Below are 26962 nucleotides of genomic sequence, written 5' to 3'. Positions count from 1 at the left end.
TAGAGACATAGTATTATGATGAGAGAGAGAGAGAGAGAGATGGATGTGCGGAGGGAAAGACACACAGAGAGGGGGGAAGGAGGGAGGGAAGTAGATGGGAGAAAGGAAATAGTGAGAATCTGATTGTTTAAGATTGGGGAGAGGATGATGGATGGAGGAAGAGAGAAAGAGACATGCCAAGAAATGCAGAGAAAAAATATAGATATTGGAGGAAAATGAGGTAGAGACATAGAGATTTGGATGAACAACACACACAGAGGAATGGATGGAGAGAGATGGATGGGGAAAAAGATGGAGTGAGAAAGTGATTGTGTGAGAGATAGAAGTAGTGAGATAATGATGGACGGAGGAAAGGAAGGGAGAGACATGTAGAGAAAGGCAGAGAGAGATATAAGGAGATAGAGCTGGATGAGAGAGGGAGATAAATATATAATGATAGTCAGATACAGGTATAAAAAGAGATTTGATTTGATTTTTGTTACTTAGCGTCTCTTTCTGCACGTTTTGGCTAATCGTGACGACAATGATGAGTTATGATGGAATTTATGAAGGAGGACGCTCAAAGAACACCCAGACCTAGATTCGAACCCGGGACCCGTGTCGTCGTAGGGCGCTGTACTAACCACTCCGTGACGGAGGTCAGCAGACAGAGTGAGAGAGAACTAGGGACGACGAAGGGTGTAGAATGGGAGAACACACACACACACAGGGAGAGGGAGTGAAAGAGGGGAAGGAAGCATTGCTTGTGAGGAGAGAAAGGGGCACATACTTCGGAGTCCGTGTTGCTTGCGCCGAGCCTTCTTGTCGGTTCATTTACGCCGCGACATACGTCAAGACCTTCCTTGGTGGGTTTTCCAACAATCCGGAGTATCAATACCGCCGCGCGCATGTGTGTTTATGACGTTGCCCAGCACCAACTGTGTTTATCTTCGATTGAAAAGGAACGTGATTGGTAAATAAACGTAAGATGAAAGTATATATGAGGGATATACATTGGGAAATTAGTATTTACGTAAAACTGTGACTTGTGAGAGACGACAAGATGGCTGAGAATATATGGAAATGATAGAAACAACACATGGAATGCCTTCGACCATTTGCATACCTACAAGTAACGTTTGTATTGTTGTTGTGCAAGTGTATCGAAATATTGTGTTTATATATACGTAGCTATTACTTATATAATGTTTGCAAAAAATTACACTATATTTATAATGTTTTTGACGATTTTATGTAGTGTATGATAATTAAGTGTAATAGACTGGCACATTTATGTTACTTCCAAAGTGTACATTTACGTAGTACTTGTAGAATGCTTGCAATATTTAAACAATACTGTATTTACAATGTTTTTTTGGACGATTAACGATAAATGATTAATAGTTAATAGGCTGATACTGATTTAAGCATTTTGGTTTGTGGAATAAAATTGATACAAGTAATCCTGTGTAACGTCTTTTGAAATGAGTAAAGAAAAGTCATATTTGACTCTCTGGATAGGTTTAACATTTCAGTGTAAACACAGCTGTGCATCGTCATAAACAGACGTTTGATTTTATGTTTTAAGTTCACTTTATGCACTATGCACCATGTGGCCATAAACACACGTGCGCGCGGCGGTGATGACACTCTGGATTGTGGAAAAACCAGCCAAGGAAGGTCTTGACATGTGTCACGGCGGAAATGAACCGATAAGAAGCCTCGGCGCAAACGACACGACACCCATACCTCGAAGTAAAGAAAGCTAGAGAGAGACAGAGGTTGGCTGAATCCCAAAACTGATTCATGCAGCATGTCGGAATATTTCCCAGCTGGGACCTATCACCCCGGGAATCGAACCGGGGTCTCCCGCCAGGTAGTCAGGCGACACCTAGTTTTCTGTATCAGAGCTGGCCTCCGTGACGGAGTGGTTAGCACAGCGTGCTACGATGCCAGGGGTCCCTGGTTCGAATCTCGGAATGGTCATGGGTTTTTCATCACTCCTCGCGATTAGCAAAAACCAACGAAATCATACTCTCTCGACAGCCCATTCAGAAATATTTTACGGGGCACGCCCTTGGAAGAAACAGAAGAAGGCCAAGGCAATTAAAATGGACGAAAGAAGGTCTAAAAAATGACCAGTGGCGCCACTTTCTGGAACTTGTCATGTTCGAACCTTCGTCCGACGCTGAAGGTCCAGACTGGCTTCCTCCTTTCACCCAGACTTTATGATCGTCCATTGACAGCTCGTCTCTCTTCCCGACGTCCATATCCGATGATAAGGCTACTTTGTGGTGGCGCTTCCGTGCAGATAAGAACCATAACGACACGAGAATAGGGTCCCTGCCGACACATGAAAGAGGACAGACAAGATGTTGGTATGGCTCATACATCAAAAGGAACTGGGGATGTTGTGGTGTAAGGTTTTTATGTTGCCAACAGCTCTGGCTGTTGAAACCATCAGAATATAACCTCCACTTTCTCGTTCTACAGATATATGGATTTCGTTTCTTTATCTCCTTGCTTACGAGTTTTCTCTTCATTTACAAATTGCTATATTTTCTATCCATTTTATTTTTAACATAGCACAAGACCCAATAACTTACAAAAATAAAACTAGATGGCAGCACACCATATATGAAACTTAAGGTGAAGATTGTCAACAATAAATAGACTGAATACCATCAGAAATGGTATTCATTACCAATTACATTATATTACATATGAATAATACAATAGATGAAGGTGAGATAATCATATGGGAAATAATGATGAAATATATCTCAAGATGATACGTACGGAGATGCACGATTGGTGCTAAAATTTGCAAGAGGCGCTCTCAAAAGATGGAATTTTCATGGTGACTAAGCCTCGCGTCAAGTTAACTTTGCAGTATGTTTTATGTATCAATCCGCGCGAGAACTGAACTCAGAATCTTGCGTGCCAGTCTTGCTTCAACCGCCGAGCTGCTTACATCGCAGACACTGAGAAAATCCGCAGTGTTGCCACACAACACATCAAAACCCGCATGCATGTCAAGCGGAATGTATTTTTGTTTGTTTTTGTCTCCTGAAACATAAAATTTTTAAAGTTCTTTCTGCGCATAGATTATGTAATAAATGTGTCATACTTAATATAAATCGCGAAATATCTTCAAAACATGACAGCATGCGTGTATATTCATGAATGGACACTCACAAAGAACATCCATGTCAATGCATCAAACATGCAAATACACAGAATTGGGCTATTTTCAATTTTCATAGCGCCCCTGCATCACTCGATACCTTTCATATCATATCATATGAACAGACTGCATGTAATATCTGCTTCTAAGCAAAAAAATATAAGATTTACAGTAAGACTAAGGTCGCGAGCGAACAAACATTTTTAGTCTAAAAGTATATCGACGCAAACTAACAGTACTTAATTTCGTCGTCGCCTTGTAATAATGGTGTCCCGGGTTCGATACCCTGTGGAGGCACATAGTGGTTCGGATCTCACTTTAAACTGTAGGTCCAGTCCCAATTAGCCTTACTGTGCATGCAGTGGACTTAAAAACACCAAATCAAGTAATCCTCTTAATTTAAAAAAGCACTAAATGTTTCACAGAGGTAAACATTTCGTCTGGATTTTTTGCAGGACATTTCTCAGGACGCTGTTGAAAAATAGGACTTATTTGGAGTTTTGGAGTGTCATCACAGACCGCAAGACAATGACAGGGACAGTCCTGCTATAATCAGGACACCTGATATGCAAAGTGGCGCAGAGAAACCTGATGATTTTTAATTATATAACACGATAAATAAGAAGAGTTCGTCTTCATTCATGTGCTATGATTTACACCATAAGTGCGGAAAATAACATCTTGCAAATGACCAAAATGTGCGCCATTTGCAAGATGTTTTCCGCAATTTTCTTTATATGTATGGTTAGAACATAAAAAAAGACCAACTCCTTTTATTTACTGTGTTATACCGTTTTAAAAATCATCCGTTTTTTCTGCCCACCCTGTATATGAATAAGGCTTTTGACAGAGTATGGCATCCTGGTCTCACATACAAACTTCTCCAGCAAGGTTCATACTTCTCCAATCTTACCTGAACAGACGCAGTTCATGTGTCCCTTTGTCTGGTGCAAGTTCTCAACATCGACACCTCATAACAGGTGCACCACAGAGACTTTTATACACGCTTTATGCAGATGCTCCCTGTTTATGCTCCCACGTATGCAGATGACACGACATTCTTCGACACCTCATAACAGGTGCACCACATGGACTTTTATACACGCTTTACGCAGATGCTCCCTGTTTATAGAGATGTTTTCACGCCACGTATGCAGATGACACGACATTCTTTGCAGCCAGTCGATGCGTGTTACCGATATCTCCATAACTATTCTACCAGTTCCAAGCGTGGGCTCATAAATGGCGACTGAAGGTGAAAGACACAAGAACCGTATGTGCCTTTCACATTAAACTGAGACAATATGAACCACGTCAGCTTTAGTACGACTTACAAGCAATTCTACATAGGGAAGGCGTCAAATGTCCAGGGCTGACCTTAGATCGAAGACTCGCCTTAACAGTGGATGTAGACAACATCTCTGATGTCGTAATGGTAATGTTGTAGCTTATCTGAACGCAAAGTGTGCATAAAACAAACATTTGTAGAAAAAAAAACTCACGATAAAGCATGGTATGGCTGCATTTAATAACGGGTGAGCAAAAGGCAAGTGTGCACCTACACTATGCTTCATTACGCAAAGAAAAACTTCCCTTTCTTGATTGTTGTTGGTACATAAGGACATGGACAGTTGGTTAGTAAGACACTCATTGTTGTCAGTCACTCATTGTTATTTCTTCGGAGCGTAATCTTGCAAGGCGCGGAACTGTATTAGCAGTGGTTAGTCTCTGAATCACTGGCAATACTTAACACGCTTGTCGTGATCTCTTTCTTCAAGATTTTGCACTACTGTTATTTTGTAGGGGTGTAAATGTAAGTGCTTTTTCAGTGCGGTTCTTGCGCTGCCGTACGACACACTCACTTGCTGTGACAATTAATTGACTTCTTTGGGCTTTGCTGTATTCTAATCGAAATGTCCTGTAGTTTGTCCTCTTGTTAGAACTCGTTACCTGCCTGAATTCGGCGCATTCTTCACTTATCCCGTTCTGCGAAATTTATCGATCAACGGCCACACTGCATTACGATGTGGTGGATCTGTATCAGGCCTTTCCATAAACTTATTTCGTACTTCTTCCGTATATTCACCTCCATGTCGAAAGACTTGTTCCACCAAAAACACACGAGCTTCGAGTAACAAAACCATTGCTAATGCAGTCCCACGCTTTGCAAGACCACGCTCCGAAGAAACAACTGAAGAAACAACAATGAGTGACTGACAACAATGAGTGTCTTACTAACCAACTGTCTATGTCCTTATGTACCAACAACCATCAAGAAAGGGAAGTTTTTCTCTGCGTAATGAAGCGTAGTGTAGGTGCACAGTTACCTTTAACTCACCCTATATATAGAAAATCTACACATTATACAGGGTGTTCATAAAGTCCCGGTACCAATACAAAAAACATAGCTCGGAAACTACATGCAATAGAACAATGCTGTTGATTGCAAAATGAGCTACAACTCTCCACGTTCATGTGCCATACACCTCAATGTGCGCCCCCTCTAGTTGCTCTCAGAACATCAAGGCGGTAATTCACTTATGCCATTACACGCCCCAGCATGTCACCAGTAACAGTTAGGATACTCTCAGCTATTCTTCTTCGAAGAGTAGCAACATCTGGAACAGGAGTGCGGTAAACACAATCTTTGACGTACCCCCAGAAGAAGAACGGACGGAGGATCTCTTCCGTATCGACGGCGAAATTCTCACTGAACTGATGATTTGTACACTCACCATATCACAGCACGCATTGTGCTATCTCTTGTAGTGTTGTCATTTCTGCAACAAAAGTAAACAAACAAACGGCCATTGCAATCAACGGCATTGTTGTATTGCATGTAGTTTCCGAGCTATATTTTTTGTAATGGTACCGGGACTTTATGAACACCCTGTGTTTCTAAGACTACATCCTATGATATCGTTCTGATCTAAGGACGTATTCTTGGCTTATGCATATTGTGGCCCTCCCAGAAAATAATTCTGGATCCGCCTATGAGCAGGCACTTACCATTAATAACAAACACGCTTCAAATTATTCAGTTTTCGTAGAGTTAAGGATCTAACCAGTCCGATACCCAACTTCACAACGGTTTGGTTAGGAGGGACACATTTAGAGCTCTTTGTACTTAGTTTTAGTGACTGGTAGCAACTGGATGTGCCCCGCACCAGACCCTCTCTTCTCGTGAACGAGGAAATCTTATCTTGTTTCGACATGCAAGAAAGGTGTTACGTAACTACAGCCATCACATTGGTGTGTAAGAATAAGTCACATAGTGCCATTTTGATTTAGGCTAAATTCTCACATACCATACATTCTGATTGAATAAAGGCACGAACGAGACGAGATTCTCGAACAAAATGCGTCGATCTCGTGTTCATTTGCAAATTTCTATCTCGTTCAAGGTCGTGTCTCAACAGGATATAACTTTGTCAGGACTGGATGAGATGCTTTCGTCATGAATCTCAAAACATGTGTAGTACATAAACAACATACACAGCGTGCCACCGCATTAACTTTTATCGTATCCATCCCGGCAGTTTCAGCCCACAATCATCTATTTCATTTTCATATATTCTGGCGGGCTGAAAAGTAATGCCTCCTATAGAGGAACTCTCAACGTGTGTGACAAAGAACTTCTTGAGAGTTGAGGCAAAAATAGGAGGCATTACTTTTCAGCCCGCCCTCGTATCACTGTATTAGTAAGATAGCCTAAACTACATTTTAACATGGACATAATGACTATGTTCACTTAAGTTTCAAGTTCACTGCGTCTTTGACTTCACGATCCATGTTTGAGGGCTCACTACCACAGACAAATTACGGTTACAAGTGTACTACTGGGCTTCAAGTGTATACCGCTCGTTTTGACTGTTCGAGCGTTATTCGATCGAGCGAAGAAGCTCTCAATTCCGTACGCTATCTAGCGCTCGAGCGAAATGCTCTTACTGCAACACTCTATTTCACAGCATCTAGAGGTAATTGAAAGCAACTTTTGACAATAACGTTTTTCGGTTTGACGCCTCATTTTGACGCTTTGTTATATTTATAATGTTACATCCTGCCATATGCGTATTTAAAATGCCTCCGCCGATTGAGAATCCCGCCGACTGTGAAATACGCGCTGTTATTCGTTTTCTTAGTGCTAAAGGCGCGAAAGCAGTTCAAATTCACCGTCAGATTTGTGAAGTGTACAGGTGATGAAACATGGGTGGCCTACGTTACACCCGAAACAAAACAACAATCCATGGAATGGCGGCATTCAACATCGCCCAAGAAAGTGAAGTTTAAGCAGACAATTTCAGTCCGGAAAATCATGCGTACCGTGTTTTGGGACAGGAAGGGGGTGTTGCTTGTTGATTTTTTGCCTCGTGGTGACACAATAAATTCCGAAACATATTGTGAGACTTTAAAAAAACTGCGCCGTGCCATTCAAAACAAAACGCGCGGCATGCTGAGTAAAGGGATCGTTTTGCTGCATGACAATGCCCGTCCACATGCGGCCAATCGAACTCAAGATCTCATCGCATCATTTGGCTGGGAACAATTTGATCATCCTCCATACAGCCCCGATCTAGCGCCCAGTGACTACCACGTGTTTCTGCAACTGAAGAAGCATCTCGGAGGTCAGCGCCACGATGACGACGATATCCTCAAAACGGCCGTGTTGCAGTAGCTGTCAACTCAGGCGGCAAACTTCTATGACGACCGAACACAAAAGCTTGTTGTTCGATATGATAAGTGCCTTAATATTGGTGGCAATTATGTGGAAAAGTTGATAAAAGTGTGGTCTTTCATGTAACAATAAAATTGTTACAAAAAGTTTACTTGTTTCTTGTACATATCAAAACGGTACTTACTTAAAAAATACGCCTCGTATATTCCATGTCGCTGAATCAATCTACGAAAGCGACATCTTTTGAAATATACAATTTAATCTGTAACCATATCTCTGATTGCGACTGATTTTTGGTTTCTATCAAGAACGGTCTAGTTGCATACCACATATCCAGCAAAGCACTACTAATGCACGCACAATTGATTGATTGGTGTTTTAAGTCCACTTTATGCACAGTAAGGCTAATCGGGACTGGACCTACAGTTCATAGTGGGATCCGAACCACTTGTGCCTCCACCAGATATCGAACCCGGGACCCGTTGATTACAAGGTGACGACGCTACCACTATGCATCTCAGTTTACGAGGTGTTTCTTTTGTCAGATACTTAATAAACACTCTTCAAATTTGAAGAGAATCCAGTTGCGTTCTTTTACACTATTCATAACTACCCGCGATTATTACAGTATTTCACAATACGAAACTTCATTTCTATTTGCAACAATAATCCTTACTTTTCCCTCTATTTTTGTAGGAAAGCAAGAAGCTATTGTAATGCCTATAGCAAATGGTATCGAGTCTTTCCTAGATTACAGAATCTTAGGGAACCCTATAATTCAGGAGTATTATGGCGTAAGTGAATTCTTAGATTACAAATTATAAAAAGTGTAGGTAATTATATTTTTTGGTCTTTTAATGAAGCCTCTACCAAACTCTCCAAATAACAATGGTTTATATAACAATAAAATATGGCGTAACAGCTCGTGAGGATCACCGACTAGAGGTGATCATCCAAACAGTTACGGGGTGACGTGTGGTCAGCACGGCGAACCCACAGTCGTTGTTGTAGGTTTTCATGACCGGGTTACGCTACTCATTCGTACCTCCTCAATTACCACGATGGGTGGTGGCTACCTGTCCCAATACACTAGCCGAAATCTCAGGAGAAAAGTTAGTACGCGAACCAGCTTGCGTCCCGTATCCTGAGCCCGTAACTTGACGCCTTAAACCGCGCGGCCACGGGGCAGGACGTAAATTCAAATTCGAACACACGTACAAGTTAGAAGTAACGTATCAGTCATATAAATAGACTTAGAAGGAGAATGTGTGTCAATAGTAAGGAGCGACCACTTTGAAAAATGATTACATTCCCGCCTCTTTGCTAACAAAATCACTAAAAATTCATCATTGGAACCTACGAATCATAAGATCAAACAGAACAACTCAATTTACTTTGATAAAGCATACCTGAGTCACCCATGCAAAGAATCAGATTTCATTTCTCTCTTTTATATTTCCCATTTCCTTCCTTCCGATCTTCCGCTGCCTATTTCTTCCCCCTTTTATTCCTTCCCTAATTAATTCTTTGAGGAACGTTAATTACGTGGCCTCCGATATGAGCGCCCCCTGGCGGAAAGAATCGGATTAAAAGCGATTACATTTCCGGCCAAGGGGAAAGTGACAATTAAATACATTATGTGGTTTGGTGATTTCATTTTCATAAATTTTACGGCCTCGTACAAGGTACCTTGAACGGATTACGTTAAGCGCAAACGCATTACGTGCGCAATGGTTTAGCTTCTGTTTTGTGACGTCAGGGATGTACACTAACATGAAAATGAAACGCGGTAAGTGTTGACATTTTCAAACGTTAATAACTTAGGACCTGTCAGTGCTGCCGTACGTAAATGAACCAGCAATTAGAGGACTTTAAGTCTATGTAATGTAACGAGATAAATTATATAATACATTAGTCGAGTTCGGAATACCTAAGAAGCTTGTTAGTATGATAAAAGTATGCACCAGTGAAACAGAAAGTAAAATTCGTGTGGGTATTAATGTATCTGACAAATTTACAATTCATGATGGGTTAAAACAAGGAGATGCATTATCTCCATTGCTCTTTAATTTTGACTTAGAATACGCTGTTAGGAAGGTAAAAGAAACTAAAGAAGGACTAAAATTAAATGGCGTGACTCGGTTGTTAGCATATGCAGATGATGTAGACTTATTAGGGGATGATGTGAATACAATTAAGAATAATGCTAAAATATTTTTCAAAACTGCTAAAGAGATAGGTTTGGAAGTTAACAAAGAGAAAACTAAATATATGCTTACAGGCCGAAACCAAGTGTTAGGTAATAATCAAAATTTAATTATTGAAAACAACTCCTTTGAACCAGTTTCCAAATTCAAATACTTAGGAGTAATATTAACAAATGAAAATTATAATATTAAAGAGGAAATAAAAAGTAGGCTTAATTCAGGAAATGCATGTTACTTCTCTCTTCATAAACTTTTGTCTTCTCGTTTAATATCTAAGAAACTAAAAGTTAAAATATACAAAACAGTAATTTTGCCTGTAGTATTATATGGATGTGAAACTTGGTCCCTTACATTGAAAGAGGAACATAAATTGAGAGTATTTGAAAATAATATCCTTAGGAAAATATTTGGACCTAAAAGGGATGAGGAGACAGGTGAGTGGAGAAGGTTACATAATTTAGAACTACATAATTTGTATTCATGTCCAGATATTATTAGAATGATTAAATCAAGAAGACTTAGGTGGGCAGGCCATGTGGCACGAATGGGAGAGGAAAGAGGAGTTTACAGGATTCTTGTTGGGAAACCTGATGGTAAGAGACCTGTAGGAAGGCCAAGACGAAGATGGAGGGACAACGTTGAGATAGACCTAAAGGAAATCGGTAGGGATGGAAAAGAGTATAGATCTTGCTCAGGATAGGAACAGATGGAAGGCCTGTATTGCTGCAGCCATGAACCTTCGGGTTTAAGAAGGCTTGAGAGTTAGTTAGTTAGTTAGTTAGTAATGTAACGCATACAGATGACTGAAATCTTACCTCTGATGTTGGGGAAAGTTGCTCAAATCGCACCAGTTTTCAAATAAATGAGCGTAGCTTCAAAGCAAGTGACGTAAGTAACGTTTCTTATACACCGGCTTGTAAAGGAAACTTTTAGCTCTCTTCATATATCCATGGACAATGTTATTCCAATTGGAAATAATAGAAAAATATTAAATTCAAGACCCTTGCAAATGGTGCGGTTTCGGCAACTGGCCTCCTAAATCGCACCCCAGGGAGCCAAAATCACACCGCTGTTTAAAACATTTAAGAAATAACATGTTTCAAAGGCTCAAATACTGTAAAATACTGTGACAAGTTTTCTATTTACAGTATGTTCATGTATAGCCTGACAAGTTAAGTCCCGATATGCGCAGATCGTTGCGGAGCACTTCGTATTACGTCATCCTCCCCACCACTCTTCTACTCATTGGTCTGGCGTTGAGAGTACCAGTGGTGCCAACTCAGCAAAATTAAGCTAAAACAAATATGACAAACAATTTTCACTGTTTAGCGTGACAGTGCATGCAGGGTCCTATTATATCAGTGGTTCATTTTATTTAATCCGGCCTTTGAAAATGTGTGCGGTGCGCCGATCGTAAACTGTAGTATTACGCACGTGCGTTAAGGTTTATAACGAAGAGAAACTACAGGGCGAATGACTTCATTTTCTGAATGCAACATCGAGCACTGTCCAGGTTTTTTTTTTTTTAATTTTATTTTTAAACCGAGTGGGGTGGTGGTTCGTTTGTTTATCGTACAACAATCACCACGAGAAGGCAATCTGATAACACGCTTGCCTGTGTTCTTTTCTAAAGCATTGAAATGTTCATGCTCTTTACTCTTGGCTGAAAGATTCTTACTTTGAAAGAGATGGACTTATGGACGAGCGTGTAGATGAACTGATAATTAGACTTGGTGAAGCCGATTCAGACACGGACACAGATTCATCGGTAGACACAGACTCGGATGAGTGAGAGAGTGAAACTGAAGAAGGAGAACTGGAAAACATTTAGAATGTGAGCTCAGTTCTATCATTTATATATTTTTCATTTTTGTATCATTTTATTTCATACATTTCTTATGCTGGTAAGAAATATCCCTAATATAACTTAATTCATTTAAGGTTTAAAGAGAAAATATCAAAATGTATTTAGAATTTAGCGCAATCAATAGGTAGCGTAGGTGACGGGATACCAATTCATGCCTTTCACATTCAAATTTCGTTGAAAATTCTCAGAGGATTCAGTTCCCTCCAGTTTGCAACACTGCGAACGAACGTCGCCGCAGACAATGGAGTGGGGAAATGTGATGTGAGGTGCGCAAACAATGGATTGCAGCGTCTTGTTTTTAAACTTGTCAAGTTATAGAGCCACAATCATTCCAAACATATGTATTAATAATGTGAGTTCTTCAGTGTAAGAAATTAACAATGGAATCTGATAACTAGACATTGGATTTTTAGGTTCTGAAAAGTGTACTTTTAGGTTTCTAAAATAGTCTCTAAAAATCCTAAACTAGGTTTCAAAATAGGTCCTAAAACTTAAGTTAGGCTCGAATAATCTTGAAGTAGCTTCAAAAAAATTCCTGGAAAATGCTGATTAGGTATAGTCATCGGCAATGAAAATGGAACACCTATATCTTGCATAACGTTATGTGTGTTGCCTAACCCTACGGCGATGGCAGAACTTACCATTGGAAATTTGCTATAAAAATCCATTCCGCCGTATAGTTAGGCAAAAATATTTTTTCATGTTATCCACAGTCAATTTTCTCTGCAAGGATTATCTTACGTGTATATGCTGAAAATAATCTTTCAATAAAACATAGTCAGTGGTGCAAACATCAATGCTGAAATGTTAGTTTTCAAACAGTGAATGCCACAAAGAACCGTAGTGACGCGAAAGTGAGCAAGACCACACAGATAGACCACTTTGACATTTGAGCTTTGAGAAATCACCATGGACTTGGAGGAAGGAAAATCGACAGAGAGTACGTTTCAAACACGTTCGTCATTGAATTTTTTCGTGACCAAACAAAGAAAATGCCTGTTTGTAACATAAAAATCCTGTAAAACCTTAAAAAATATAAAAAAACTAAAAAAGACGTAATTTAGGCGCGTCCTATAAAACTTCATAAGTTGTTGCGTTTTTTCACGAAACGCTGACATAACTTATTATTTCTTACATACCTGTAAAGGAAAAAATAGATTAAAAACGTAAAATCAGAGGACTAATGATAAACAAGTAAATGTATTCTCGACATTAATTTTGAAGCTGGAAAAAAGTGAACGTAACATTGGACTTCAGTTTATTTGCAAACATCACAACTGTAGAAATGCAGTTCTTCGTTTTGGAGGCCAGAACATTAATCGTCTATCCATGTTTTCTTCCACAGTTTCTCCGCATACGAAGCATTACCATTGTGTGTCATTTTGTGAACCGGTGCGATTTGGGCATTTGCCCCCTAATTAGATCCCACGCAGCAAACACAGCTCCCACTTCTTGATTATACTTGATACTCATCCCCAATATTATACTATTATAATATTTCTTTTATTTTTGTACTTCAAGAATGCAGTAAATGACAGAGATAACATTGACAAATATAATCAGTTTTAATAAATGCACATATTTCTTTCAGGATTGCGTGTAAGTCTCCTAACACACCAACGGATTAACACCAGCGAGGGAGAAAGGATAGCGTCAAGTATTATTCCCATATGTAAGTATACATTTTGCAAATAAGTAATTCAGATATTTGATAATTCTGGGATATGCTAAATATCAAAGATTGATAATTCTTTCCAGCACAAGCCTGCCATCTGTCGCTTTCTCTAGAAACTAAGCTCTACGCGTCATCTTCGTTTATTATTGTGTAGTCAATTCATTGTCTTACCTGTATAAATCCGTCCAGGCACGTTGTGGCGTTTAAGAGACGACCGACCTTGAATTTCTTGAAGCGAATTCGAAGTATCCAATCCCTTAGCGTCCCTCGGAATGGCCTGAAGCGATACGAACACGTCATTGGCTTCCCGTAATTCTCACGCGTTACTTCCGGGCTGGATACGTCCTCGTATATGTCCACAGTCTTATTGCAGTGGTCCCGCACAAGGTCTGCTGGAAAAATAGAATGAAAAAAGTCAGTGTTGAACTATAAATAAATTAGCAATGTGCATTGAATAATTAACACGTTTAAAAGTACAATGACAAGGAGTTGGTAATTTAAAAGAAAAAAACTTTTATACGAGGAGTGTTCAAAAAGTACTGAGATAAAGAGATGAGCTGCAACGGTATAGTTAATGTTATCGCTTGTTCTAATATTACGTAAATTCGGTCAGCCATCATACGGTAGCTTATTGGAGAATAAATTGCTTGAAGAATACGATAATTGAAGTCGCGCTGTCTATTGATAAAGAAATAAAACAAATAGATAATCAATTGTTTAAACTTCAGAGGGGAAAATAGAGCTGCAACTATGTCATTTTGTATCCTCATTGGTCGGTTCACTCAAGAGTGGATTGCACAGTAACCTATGGACTATTGGACTGTTGGTTTGTGGTATGTACATGAATGTAATTGATATTTCATTGTCACTCACTTCGATTCCAAATTTGACTATCAATTACTATGAGTTTCCCTCTTGTTGAACAGTCGTCATAACTACTATTACCTTATTCAGTATTAAGTTCATAATGAGAACAACATGTAGTACATTACTAAATCTACACGCTCAAAATAAGATAGATATACGCAAAAACTTACAATTTCCTTTTGTTCCAAATATATTTGACTGTCTAAAATAATTTAAACACATTCATATTACGAGATTTTGAAAAAAATCCATAGAGTAACAAGTAATTTAAAAAGTTTGCCGTGGCGCTAGTGTTTCATATCATGCTTCAATTGTTTCAAATTTTACAGATTTTGTAGTATTATATCAATACAATGCTTGTTTCTATTTATTGCATTCTGCATCTCTTAATAGGTATAGAAGTGTTGGAAATAAGCAAAGCATACTTATATTCAAGGACATACCTAAGCCCCAAAAAGTTGTAAAGGACCCAGAATGGAACAGTAACATTCAATTTTTTCAATGACACAAAAATGCACAATTATGCTGAAAGGGCATTAATTCATTTAGTGTTTTCTTAGGGCCAATGCCTCCAGCTCTCCTATGGCGCCGCTACTATTCAGGAAGCGTCAATCACAGAATTAAATTACAGAAACCCAGACGCGGGAAGTAAAACATGGCCTAGACAACAGGGCTTACAAGGGTATTAAAAACTTTTAGAAGTTTGAGCAAGTTTTTCATCTGTGTACTTTGTGCAGTAATGCATAAACATAACAAGAGTTATGACAATGTTTCAGTAAACTTTATAATGCTCTCAGATTGTTAATTAAATTTACTCGCTGGAACACTAATCCCTGGCGAAACAGGCTCCCTCGCATTTGAGCGTCTGGGTTTCTTGTTGGGAAGGGCGAGACGTTCTTCAGTATGGGTAATGTTACAGCGCAGGGAGATATCGTACAAATACCTTCAGCGAGATTGCATCTAATATTACTTGCACTTGACTAATGTGATTTATTCTTAGTTTTTTTCCCTTTCAAGGTAGCATCCACAATATTGGTTAAATGTAAGGTGATTAGAACTCCATTAAGCCTTGTTTCCATGATATGAAAAACTCAATATGATGACCAAGGCAGAAATTTATTTTATTATAAAACATAAACTAAACGTTACGTTTCAACCTTCTAGCAAGGTCTTCTTCAGACTCTGCACCAAGTACAAATGTAACAAGGTACAAAACAGGACGATATATATTCACAAAAATACTCCCCTCCAGACTATTAGAAAGTTGTTCTGTTGCTAAGCAGATAGGAAGGGAGAAGAGAATACTAGTGAGAAAATGGAAAGAGGCCAAGGAAATAGAGAGGAAAGGTGAAGAAGACACAATGAACTGGAATGGGGGACTGAAGATAAACAAAGAATGGAAGAAGGTGTTAGAAAGAGTGGAAAGGACAAGAGAAAAAGAGGAGAGAAGAAAGAGATAAAGAGTCCAGCCACATTCCAGGTGAAACAAAATGTTTAGCCTTTGAGGTGAAAGTACAGTTGACAATGGAAAGCCACCTGCTAGAATGTTCCAGAACAACTTTCTAATAGTCTGGAGAGGAGTTATTTTTGTGTATATATATCGTCCTGTTTTGTACCTTGTTACATTTGTACTTGGTGCAGAGTCTGAAGAAGACCTTGCTAGAAGGTTGAAACGTAACGTTTAGTTTATGTTTTATAATAAAATAAATTTCTGCCTTGGTCAGCATATTTAGTTTTTGATAAGAACTGTGCTTTTGTAGCAGAGCGCGTTTTCTTCCCGATCCCCTTCGAGTCTACGTCTTGGCGTGGATATTCCTTTATGGTGCTTTGTCCTTTCATCAATATCATCTAATTATCGTTCATCCTGGTAACTAACCCCTTCCCTGCGACGACCTTCAAGAGAAGTGAGACCAATCGTCTATATATAGCTGAAACAGCAAATTCGTTTCATTACAATTAATGCAAAAAAACTTATGAAAAGACTTCCCGCAAAATGAAGCTAAGAAAAACAAGAAATACATCCATGGATTCGATAACCTGGAAGGTACGTCGAATACTGTCCGAGACAGCTCCTTAGTTTTACCATTCTTGTGACTTATTTCAAAATCTAGTGCCAAATCCAGTTACAAATCGCAAAACTTATTAACATATTAACTAATTGTATGTATATATATACCGGGTGGTCAGAATTAACGTTACCCAACTCAGAGCCCTCTGTAGCCTGTTCGAGGCATCGTAGAACTCAGAAATTTGGTGAATCCACTATGCAGACGATGGGGAAGAGGATGGCGATAAAAAAAATAGTTCAATTTTCCGCCACGAGGTTGAAATGTGGCGCTGTAAAATGCTCCAATTGGTTATGGATTTGCCTTTACCTTGCAATCTTGCAATAAACGAGAGATTATTTTCTCGCAACTTCCAGCCACTAACAAATGTCTTTCTAATTAATAACTCAGCTAAATCACTTAACGTGAGAGCTGAACAAAAGTTCGGAAGTGATCACCATGCCATTAAATAAGAAAGAACGTGCATTGCTGGTGAAGTTGTTTTATCAGAACGGTAGTAATAGTGCAGCTGCACTGGGAGGTTATCGTCATGCGATAGGACTTCGAAAGGGCCCTTTAACAACGCATGGGTTAAGAAAGTTGATGAAGAGACTGGAGATCTGGGTGTTGCAGCAGGAAGCGGCACTTCTGGCACGCATATTGAACACTCCTATACTGGCAGAAACCAACAATAAAGATTTGTACACCTGACTTACGTTTTTCAATATTCACTATTACAGCGCCACATTTCAACCTGGTGGCGGAAAATTGAACTATTTTTTACCGCCATCCTCTTCCCCATGGTCTGCATAGTGGATTCACCAAATTTCAGAGTTCTATGATGCCTCAAACAGGCTACAGAGGGCTCTGAGTTGGGTAACTTTAATTCTGGTCACCTATGCATGATGAAGTTGTGGTGTCGGTGTTAGTATAATTAATTGAGCTAGGTTATTTCACTGAAACGTATGAAATTCTTCAAGGTTTTCCCATGTATGTGATTGATTGATTTCATGTATTTTCCGTCGCCTTTTCTGCCACTTTTCCGCAAATCGCAACGATGGGCACGAATCGTAATACAATGAACGGATAATCACAAACACATGTGGACGATACAACACAATTCCTGCAGAGGATTATCCTGGCTGTAGGTCCAGGCGCCATTGTCTCGTTAGTTTGCAAAATGCAGTCCAGGGTGTACTACGTGAAAGTAGAGTTGAGATTTGGATACCTACCCTCTACACTCTGGTGTTAGTATAAGAATATTCTAAAACGTTGGTCCTACGTTCTGCCATATTGAAAGTAACCTCTAACACCTTTGGCCAAGGCGTTAAAACGTCCAGATCTGTACTCGAAGAGGCCCTCATACATGCTGTTACTTTGTAATTTAAACAGGACATGATCCGACAGGATGGGCTGTATAGGAGGGATTTTTGACAATCCTGATAGCATCCGCTTTTTTCTGAATTACAGAAGAAAGAAAAGCCAAAAGATCGTCTCATGCATAGGGAAGATCCCGTCCTAAAGGACGGTGTGAGTAGTAAACACACGAGAAAGATAAAAGTGTCTTTTCATCACACTCTCTGTGGGATTTTGTTTTTAATTCCATCTCTCTCACCCTGTGATGAGTTTTTATTTCTGTTTTCATGCATTTTCACTCTTCCTATTTGCATGTTACCATATTCTCTCAGCTTTTTCCTCATCAGCTTGACGAACAACTTTGTTCCCTCCAGTTTCATGGCTAGAAGTTTGAATGCGCCACCTATGAATAGAAATATCGTGACTAGTATTGTTGAGGGACCGAGGGAGAGAGAAAAAAACCAGGGAAACTAACTTTAACGACACGCTACTGGAGAAAGTCTATCTCGAATTTCCTCGGGCGGAAAATTTCCCACAATTCTGTTTCCTCCATGCAGTAACCCCTTTCCGGTCTCGCATCGCATCGCACTGCCCCAGACTGCGTCATTCCAAAGGCCTACTGAAAGATTAACCAACCAACGAGGAAATAATTACGATGGGCCCTTAGGGAACCTCGGGGCAGCCTCATTCTACGTCATAGCTTTGCGCATGCGCTCTTAGGTCTTCGTGGTGGTGTAAGGTTGAATCGCAAAAAAAAAAAAAAAAAAAAAAAAAGGGTTTTGTCCGTTTTAGTGTGTTTATCGTAATAAGAATGCCCTTTAGCGATCGTGGTAGATTCTAACTCATTTATCTCCAGGTTGCTGTTCAAAATGACGTCACATACTATTGCTGTGTCTGAAAGGTGCAAGACCGTTCTTGAAGCGAATATCCTACGAGAACGGTCAGTCTTGAAGCCTTGGACTGGAAGTGAAAGTCTTTTGAATTGCACTTCGACTGAAGCGCCAAATACGATCAACAGATAAAACTAAGAACATATTGCTTTTCCCATGTTAAAAGCGCTTCTTTTTTACCACAGAAATCACATGTGCTCAATCTCCAATTAGAATTAGAGTGTATCTGTTTTTCTAATTTGTGAGGATATCCAATCTACATCACAAAATGAAATCCAGAACGAACACACAAAAAACTAGGTTTACGTAACCTTCGAAAGAATAAACGAAGGTTGTTAATCCGTTACGTCACAAATGCTGGAAAACACCTGGCAAGAAATGGAGTACGATCTTGATATTTGTCGAGCCACCAAAGGAGCACATGTGGAGATTTACTGAAGCTTGATGAGTTTCCTGACTTTTCTCTCTTCCATTCTATCGGTCCCGGGCTCGAATCCTGGTCTGGCCATGGATGTCCATTCATCAATTTCATCATTAATCATTCATTCCCATCTTCGCAAATTAGCCAAAAGTAGTAGCCAAAAGTGGCACAAGAGCGAAGTAAAATAAAAGCAAATCAATCAATCTTCTCCATTCTTTCCTTTTTCATACTCGACCGTTTTCAATTCCGTATCTTTACATTTCATTATGGTAATTTGATATACATTTCCTGTTTCTTTGTACTTCTCAGACTCTTTCTTCATATGTGCTTACATTTTAATCATATCTCTTGCCTTTTCATTATTACATTTGCTTCCTTTTCCCTCCCAGTTTTGCTACGTTCTTCCAGCAAATCCCTTGAATCTTCTTGTACGCTGGCGAAAGGAGAAAACTGCAAATATAATTTTGCATGCGAGGGTTTTTGCCATGCGCACTCCTCCCAGTCCAAGTAACGGGATGAGGGAACAGGGTTTTTAGAGCCCAATTGCTTTGCCTCATGCAGCAGAGATGCGGCTCCTTCGGGATGTTCAGGATACCGTACAAGGCTTATAAAGCGATCTTCATGTTAATAGACTAAGGAATTTCCTGGAAGGAGTGATGCTGGCGAAATAACGAGAGATTTTATCCATGCTGCGGTGAGCGCTTCTGTGCGGGAAAAGACGATAAATCCGTTTCATTGGATTTGGACTCTTGTTCCGGTCTTGGTTTTTGTCTCATCCGCTGGGTTATAGACACCAGTTCTCTCTCTGCAGAAAGGAATAGAGACGAAGAAAGAATTATATAAGAGGGCGAGAGAGAGCACGGAGGAGAGCGTATAAGAGGAATGAAGGAAACTAGAAAGAGAGAGGGAGAGAAATTGAGGAAGAAATAGGAGGGGGGAGAGAAATGGTTTAAGAGCGAAAGGGGATAACGATATGGAAGAGGAAATAGAGGAGGGAGATTAAGAAAGAGGAAAGAGAGGGGACAGAGAAAGAGAGAGGAGAGTAAGACAGAGAAAGATATGAGGAGGAGAAAGAAGAGAGGGATGTGGATATCTGATTTTGATGCCGGGAGCAGATACATTTGCTCCCAAACTGAAAGACTATTTCAATCTTTAAATATTGTAATATAATGTTAATTTAACTGTGCTATACAACAGATACATAACTTATAATAATCATAAAATGTAAGCTGGTTCTGAGCCGTTGCGTATTATGAATGGAACTAAAATGGGTGAAAATAAATTGCAACTTCTTCCGTTGAAATACACGTGGCACTCCTCGCAATACAATATCACTCCACATTCTAGGTACTGGCGCCACCTGTGAGTAACAGTTACATATTCCTAAAAGTAACTATTTACAACCAAAGTTACTTTTGTAGGCTTTAAATACTTTAAAGATCATTTTATGTCTCCTTTAGGCACAAACTAAGTTAATCAGAACCGGACCTACAGTTTTTGAAGTGGGATCTTCACCACACAGAAGTCGGGATCCCATGATTACAAGGCGACGACGTTATCATTACGCTAACAAAGATTCGCGTCATGCGCTGAACGGTTTGAGTTCTTTGCTAAACAAGTTTAAATGAGTCTTCCCTAGTTGACACAGAAGTAACCTTCCTTCTGTTTCTAAAAGGGGATTGGTTTCTTACCTGAAAATAGGCTTGCATCTCCCTTTGTCCCAAGAAAAGGGTAAAAGAACAATTTTCTCATTTCATATGTAGTGCATGAAAATTCTCCCGCTCACTTTCCCATTTAGGAGACTTGTTTTCCCCCCGCGTCCCCCCACCCACCCCCTGCGTTCACTCACTCTAGAGAGAGCGCCCTTTTACCATTACATAGTGGCTGTGCCGGGTTTCCTTTGAAAGCTCCTGTTCCGAAGCCATGCTTATATTGATCCCGGGGCGGAGACCTAGGGAACAGGCAACAAGTACACTCCGGGCCAAAAGTCATTTTCCCCCCTAAAGCAACCTTTGACATTTAAACCTGGCAACAGTGAATATAAACAACTTTCAGCATGGCTATAATTTGCATGTTGACTAGTTTCTGAAATAACAACACTTATTGATGATTTTTGGACAGTGGTCTGCAGAGCCGTAGTTGGAGATTTCTACGCTCAGAGCGAATATATAATGTGTCGCCCTCTGTTGAGACAATTTTAAGTTTCCTTTTCCCCCTCACTTTTCTGTATTTTCCTGTATGTATGCAACGGTGCGGCACAGATTCAAGGTTGCCACTGTCATTTATTTTTTTCTCATATAACATACGAATATCTATAATCTGCAAGGAGACAACATCATGCCAGCAGATAAAGCGACATGTATGTTTGTTTGTATGTATGTACATTTATTGCACCACTTCTTTTATAAGGTTTGGTACGTTTTTTTGAAATCCTCACATTCCATAGGTATTTTGCAATTTATTATTATTTAGCGTTGCTTTCCTACCGTTTTTGGCTGATTATGAGGATGAGTGATGACGTTATGACGTGTATACTATTGTATACACATTTAATTTAGCGTTGACATATTTTATGTTTATTTAAATTTCTGAAAAATAATACTTCTTATCAAACTGTAAATTTACAAACTTAGAGCAGAAAATGTAAAACACTGTAATTGGGCATTCGCCTGTAGTGTTCAATAAATAAATAAATAAATGAAGGGGCATCTTTGCACAAGCCAGGATTCGAACACGGGAGCTTAACCATCGAACCGGCACACTCACTCCATAAAGAACATTGCCTTACAGTCTGGCAGTAGCGTAATAGAAATTTTATCGTTTTCTGACAGATAATACAAGTGTCCGTGGCAACCCTGACTGTGTCGCATGGCTGCATGTAGACAGGGTAGAAAATACATTTTTTCAAAGGCTCGTAGCATCGAAACGAGTCTTCAACTAGTAAAACGTTACTAAGAAAAATTGTTTGTCTTGATGTCCTCCAGAAACTGCGAAGGATTTTCTGTGTTGTAGTCACTTTCAAAACTGGACGGGCTACATTTTCTCGAGCTTACGGAACGAAAAGTATGCTACAGCATAACTTGGGGAAGAACTGGATATTAAAATCTTAAAATTATATTTCGTGGTTTAGGAAATAGATCGCCAAATTCGTGAACATGGTAGTTGCTTAAATTTAGAAATATTTCTCGAATTCTGTGAACTTTTATCTCACGTAAAATAAAATACAGTGGCGGCATATGGATTCCAAAACTATTGTTGCCAGAAGTGAGGGGGGGAAGAACGGTTTGCTTCCCTTTGTAGATAAGTTGGTTGGTTGATTTGTTGTTTTAAGTCCACTTTATGCACAGTAAGGCTAATTGGGACTGGACCTACAGTTTAAAGTGGGATCCGAACCACTTGTGCCTCCACCGGGTATCGAACCCGGGACCCATTTATTACAAGGCGACGACGCTACCACTGCGCCATGGGGGAAACCCCCTTTGGAGATAAGTTTTGCCATAGTGCGGGGTCAAAAGTGGGGGGCAAATCCCCTCCCTAATCTCAGCCACTGGATAAGTAATATGATCTTATGATTTCTCCAAACCACAAAGAATATTCGATCGAATATTTCTTAATACATTTTGAATTCAAAGTATTATTTGCCAGAAAAACGAAATAGTGTAGTGGTGATTTTGAAATATCAGTTCAGAAATATGCAGAGGATGCACAAATACTAAGCTGTCTTACATCGATTCATAAACATGGATATTGTGGAAAGTTCAGAATTCATTTTTCTAACCTCGAAACAAGCATATAGTGTGGTAGTTGGAAAACTCGTTTCAACTGCCATCTACAGTTAATGTTACACATCTTTACACCGCACAACATAAAAGCATCGGGAGTTGAAGCTTTATAACCATATTAAGTGACGTAGAGACAAAGAACAGGAGCTTCTAAATTGAATAATCTTGTTCTGGGTAAACGCTTTCAAGTAATAAGACAATGTCGGTTAAGAGGGCAAAATCCAGTGAAGAAGAGGAAAAAATGCAAGCCCAGGGTATCAGGGTGTTATGAAGAGACGAGATGAGATTTTATAGTTCCCTTGGAGGCGAAAAATCTACTTGGATTCCGTCATGAGCTCAGCAGGTCTGTGTGAATTCCTCGTCCTGGCTTTTATGCCGTTTTAATCCCATGCCCAGTCCTGCTTAATGAGAAGAATGGAATTGATTGTGATGGCAACAGAGGGAACCACAGGCTTTAATTGTAAGTGTTTAGAACAGAAAGGGAAATTGTTTTTCTGCCATGTCCTATTTGTAGACATATTTTGACAATGATATGCGCGGAACTGCTACGGATATTTTGAGGGCGTAGGTAACAGTAGTCTAGGAGTTTCGAATTCAATTCATCTGGAAACACACGACAAAATTGACTGGATTGCACTTGAGATACTATGTCAAGAAACGTTAATTTCATTTCATTGTTTTCAATGTTACTTTAGAGAATTGTAATAATAATAATAATAGTTAGGGAACGGATTTGGTAAATGTCTTATATCGTACAAACGGCTGAAATTTGCTAGTTCATTTAATATCAATATTCGTACTTACGTATTCTGCATTGAGAATCATTGCGCGACATATCGAGTAAGTTTTCTTCGTTTCGCCTTCGGTAACACGCAAAATGGCGGTCACAGTTTCACTGCCGTACTCGGCATGCAGTGTTTCCACTCCACTGCACCCAAAAATACCTACGTAGCCCCACAAACCATTGACGCATAGCCCCACGAACCATTCATACATAACCCCACGAACCATTTCCGGTAAGGTTAGGTTAGGTAGGGTCACGTTTAGGTTACAATAGTTACAAATTGGTTTAGAAAAATATATGCGTAGCCCCACACACCATTCTCGCTTAGCCCCACGAACCATTGACACATAGCCCCACAAACCATCTGCGGAAACGTACCTTCTTCAGATACAAAAACACGTGTTTCGAAATACTGACCGGGATTACGTAATCACACACAGGCAACATCCGGCTGGAAGGTAATGGATGCAAGAGCTTTCGTGTATCGGTCACACATTTATATCGAAATATACATGATTTACCGGCAAATTCAATGAACGATGCGAGAAAACATTTCCCAGAGCTTCCACAACTATAAAGAAACTGCATTCGGTAAGTAATTTCTCCTATAAATTTGAAGAAATCCGTTTGTCCGATATAAGAAATTTATCACGGATTTTAAGGCGCAGCACCTTACCAAAAATATAGCTGCTTTCTCACCGATTGTTTGAGATATGTATTTTAGGACATCAAATCAAGTCAAATGAACACTTTGTTGCACCTTTTGTTAAAAAATTGGACAGAGAAGTAAATGATTGTCACTCTTCTTGAGCAGCTACTGAAAATCCTATAGTCTCATTTTGTAGAGCTGGACGAGAGCTATAAAATGGTATAATATAATCATTGCAGCGCCAATAGTTCCCAAGATAATATCACGTAGTCGCGTGATCGTTACATTCTTTGAACAGACAGTGACCCCTGATCGGTATGTGACAATGGTGAGATAATTTGTTAACACGTTGACAGCTGAGAAGTTGGAACGAACGTGGTTTCAACAGGACAATCCCACAGCCCGCACAGCTGGGATAACAATGCGTAACTTGGAAGAGTGTTTTGCAGGACGACTGATCTTAATAGGGTTATGGCCACCGCGATCTCCAGATTTCCTCCAGACTTCTTCTTGTGGGGTTATCTTAAGAACTCCGTCTACATTACTCATCCGCACAGTATTCCGGAATCGAAAGAGAATACTCGTAGCTGTGTTGGTAACATCTCACAGATAACATTGAAAATGGTTTTGAACAACATGGTTCGTCGTGTCCACTTGTGTGAAGAACAAAACGGGAGTCACTTCCAGCACTTAATGTAAAAAATATAATAAGAAATGTTTTCCCATAAGGTTGCGTAACTTTTTGAACACCTTGTAGATTCCCATCGCAGTAGCAACTCGGGCACTCGCCTAATGTCCCATATTTGAAGCCATACATAAATAATTTGTGTACGGTTTATTAAGAATTGATAGGACGCAGATGCTTCCAATTACTTTTTCCTGTCTTAATGGATTGTTTCAATATAGGCTACCGGGTGTCCCAGAAGTCTTTCCCTGATTACAAACTTTATTCATATTCGTTATATGTAAGGTAGAGATGTGAAAGTGGTGCCAAAATGTTGGGAAACTAACCAAGTTTTTTTTGTTCCAAGTTTCAGTAACGTGGCTGTAGTGTAGCAGTGTCAGTGCCTAGGAAACCGGAAATGTTCACAAATCAAGAAAAAGCTCAGTGTGTCCCCTGGTATAATTAGGCAACAAAGCCTGTACAATTTGCACTTTGTATGCAAATGTTTTACGTTGTTTGAAATCGCTGAGGTTGATGGTTCGGCCACTTCTCGGTAAGTTAGCAACAGATTCTGTGTTCTTGAACTTGTCATACCACGACTTAATGCTCTCGGCATCGGGCGGCATCTTTCCATAAGTTGTTTGAAAGTTCCTCTGCACTTTAATTGGTGACCGGATCTCGTGATACCAGAGAACATGCTGAGCTTTTTTCCTGATTTGTGAACATTTCCGGTTTCCTGGGCACTGACACTGCTACACTACAGGCACGTTACTGAAACCTGGAACAAAAGAACTTGGTTAGTTTTCCAACATTTTGGCAACACTTTCACATCTCTACATTGCATATAGCGGATATGAATAAAGTTTGTAATCAGGGAAAGAATTATGGGACACCCGGTACTTAAAAATATCAATAACTACTAAAATAATACTTTAGACAAAGTAGCCTACTATATAGAAATCAAATGTACCAACCTTTGTGCCGGAGTGGTTCAGCGCGCTTCGACGCCAGGGGGCCTGGTTTGAACAATGATATGATAAATGTATTGTTCAATAATTATAATAATGACAATCTACTTTCGATTAATGAAACAAAATCTTTTTGAACGTCTGAAAAACTTTGGTTGTAGACCCTGTATATATTGTATGACCCCTACCACGTATCCATTCAGAGCCGGCACTATCTACAGTAAGAAAACCGTTCATAGCAGAGAACTTACCAATCTCAATAATCATATTTGATCTCTTGCTCGGTCTTCTCTCAGGTCCCTAATCATCATGTTTCCCAACGGTAGTTTTTCCTCTGTTCTGAGTGCCACATGGGGATGGTATCAATTGGAATTGGAATTGATGTTTTAAGTCCACTTTACGCACAGATAGGCTAATCGGGACTGGATCTACAATTAAAGTGGGATCCGAACCACTGTGCAATGTGTCTCCATGTATCGAACAACACCAGGCCGGGATTCGAACCCGGACCCCTGGCGTCGTAGCGTCCTGTGCCAACCACTCCGCCTCGGAGGTCGGTTCATGAAACAGTAATTAGAGGAAATAACTTAAGGAACAATCTCGAAGCACCTCACAAACTATTAGTTCAAATTATGCCTGGAAGAATTTTGTTTCAGAAAGAGAAATATTGACATTTTCTTGCTTCCGAATAGGCCATTCTTTACGTCAGAGTTCAGTGTTATGCAACCTTCCTCACTCACTCATTTCCTTCGTCTCTTTTAGGTCAAAATATCGTTCTAGGAATTTTATTTTCAGAAATTCTTTAATGGAGCGTAGGGGGCCACTTGAACCGGGGCGTGCACAAGAGAAAAGATCGATAGAGGTGTTGGTAGGGATATGTGTGTGTGTGTGTGTGTGTGTTTGAGTACAGGGCTTTTGCCAGACATCAAACAAACAAATCGAAGAT

General features: G+C 39.7%; 1 protein-coding gene across 1 annotated transcript in view; it reads right to left on the bottom strand.

Moving 5' to 3' along the window:
- The window catches only part of LOC145989940 (uncharacterized), a 446260-nt gene that overhangs the window by 222812 nt on the left and 196486 nt on the right, over positions 1 to 26962 (bottom strand). Inside the window, exon 2 of the mRNA XM_083125472.1 lies at positions 13762 to 13982. Within this exon, the coding sequence (XP_082981598.1) occupies positions 13762 to 13982 (221 nt within the window). The remainder of the gene's footprint in view (positions 1 to 13761; positions 13983 to 26962) is intronic.

Source organism: Lepisma saccharinum, chromosome 7 (assembly GCF_977018435.1).
Source record: "Lepisma saccharinum chromosome 7, izLepSacc3.1, whole genome shotgun sequence".
NCBI lineage: Eukaryota > Metazoa > Arthropoda > Insecta > Zygentoma > Lepismatidae > Lepisma > Lepisma saccharinum.
The sequence above is the reverse complement of the archived record's forward strand: the minus strand, read 5'-3'. Positions and strand labels throughout refer to the sequence as shown.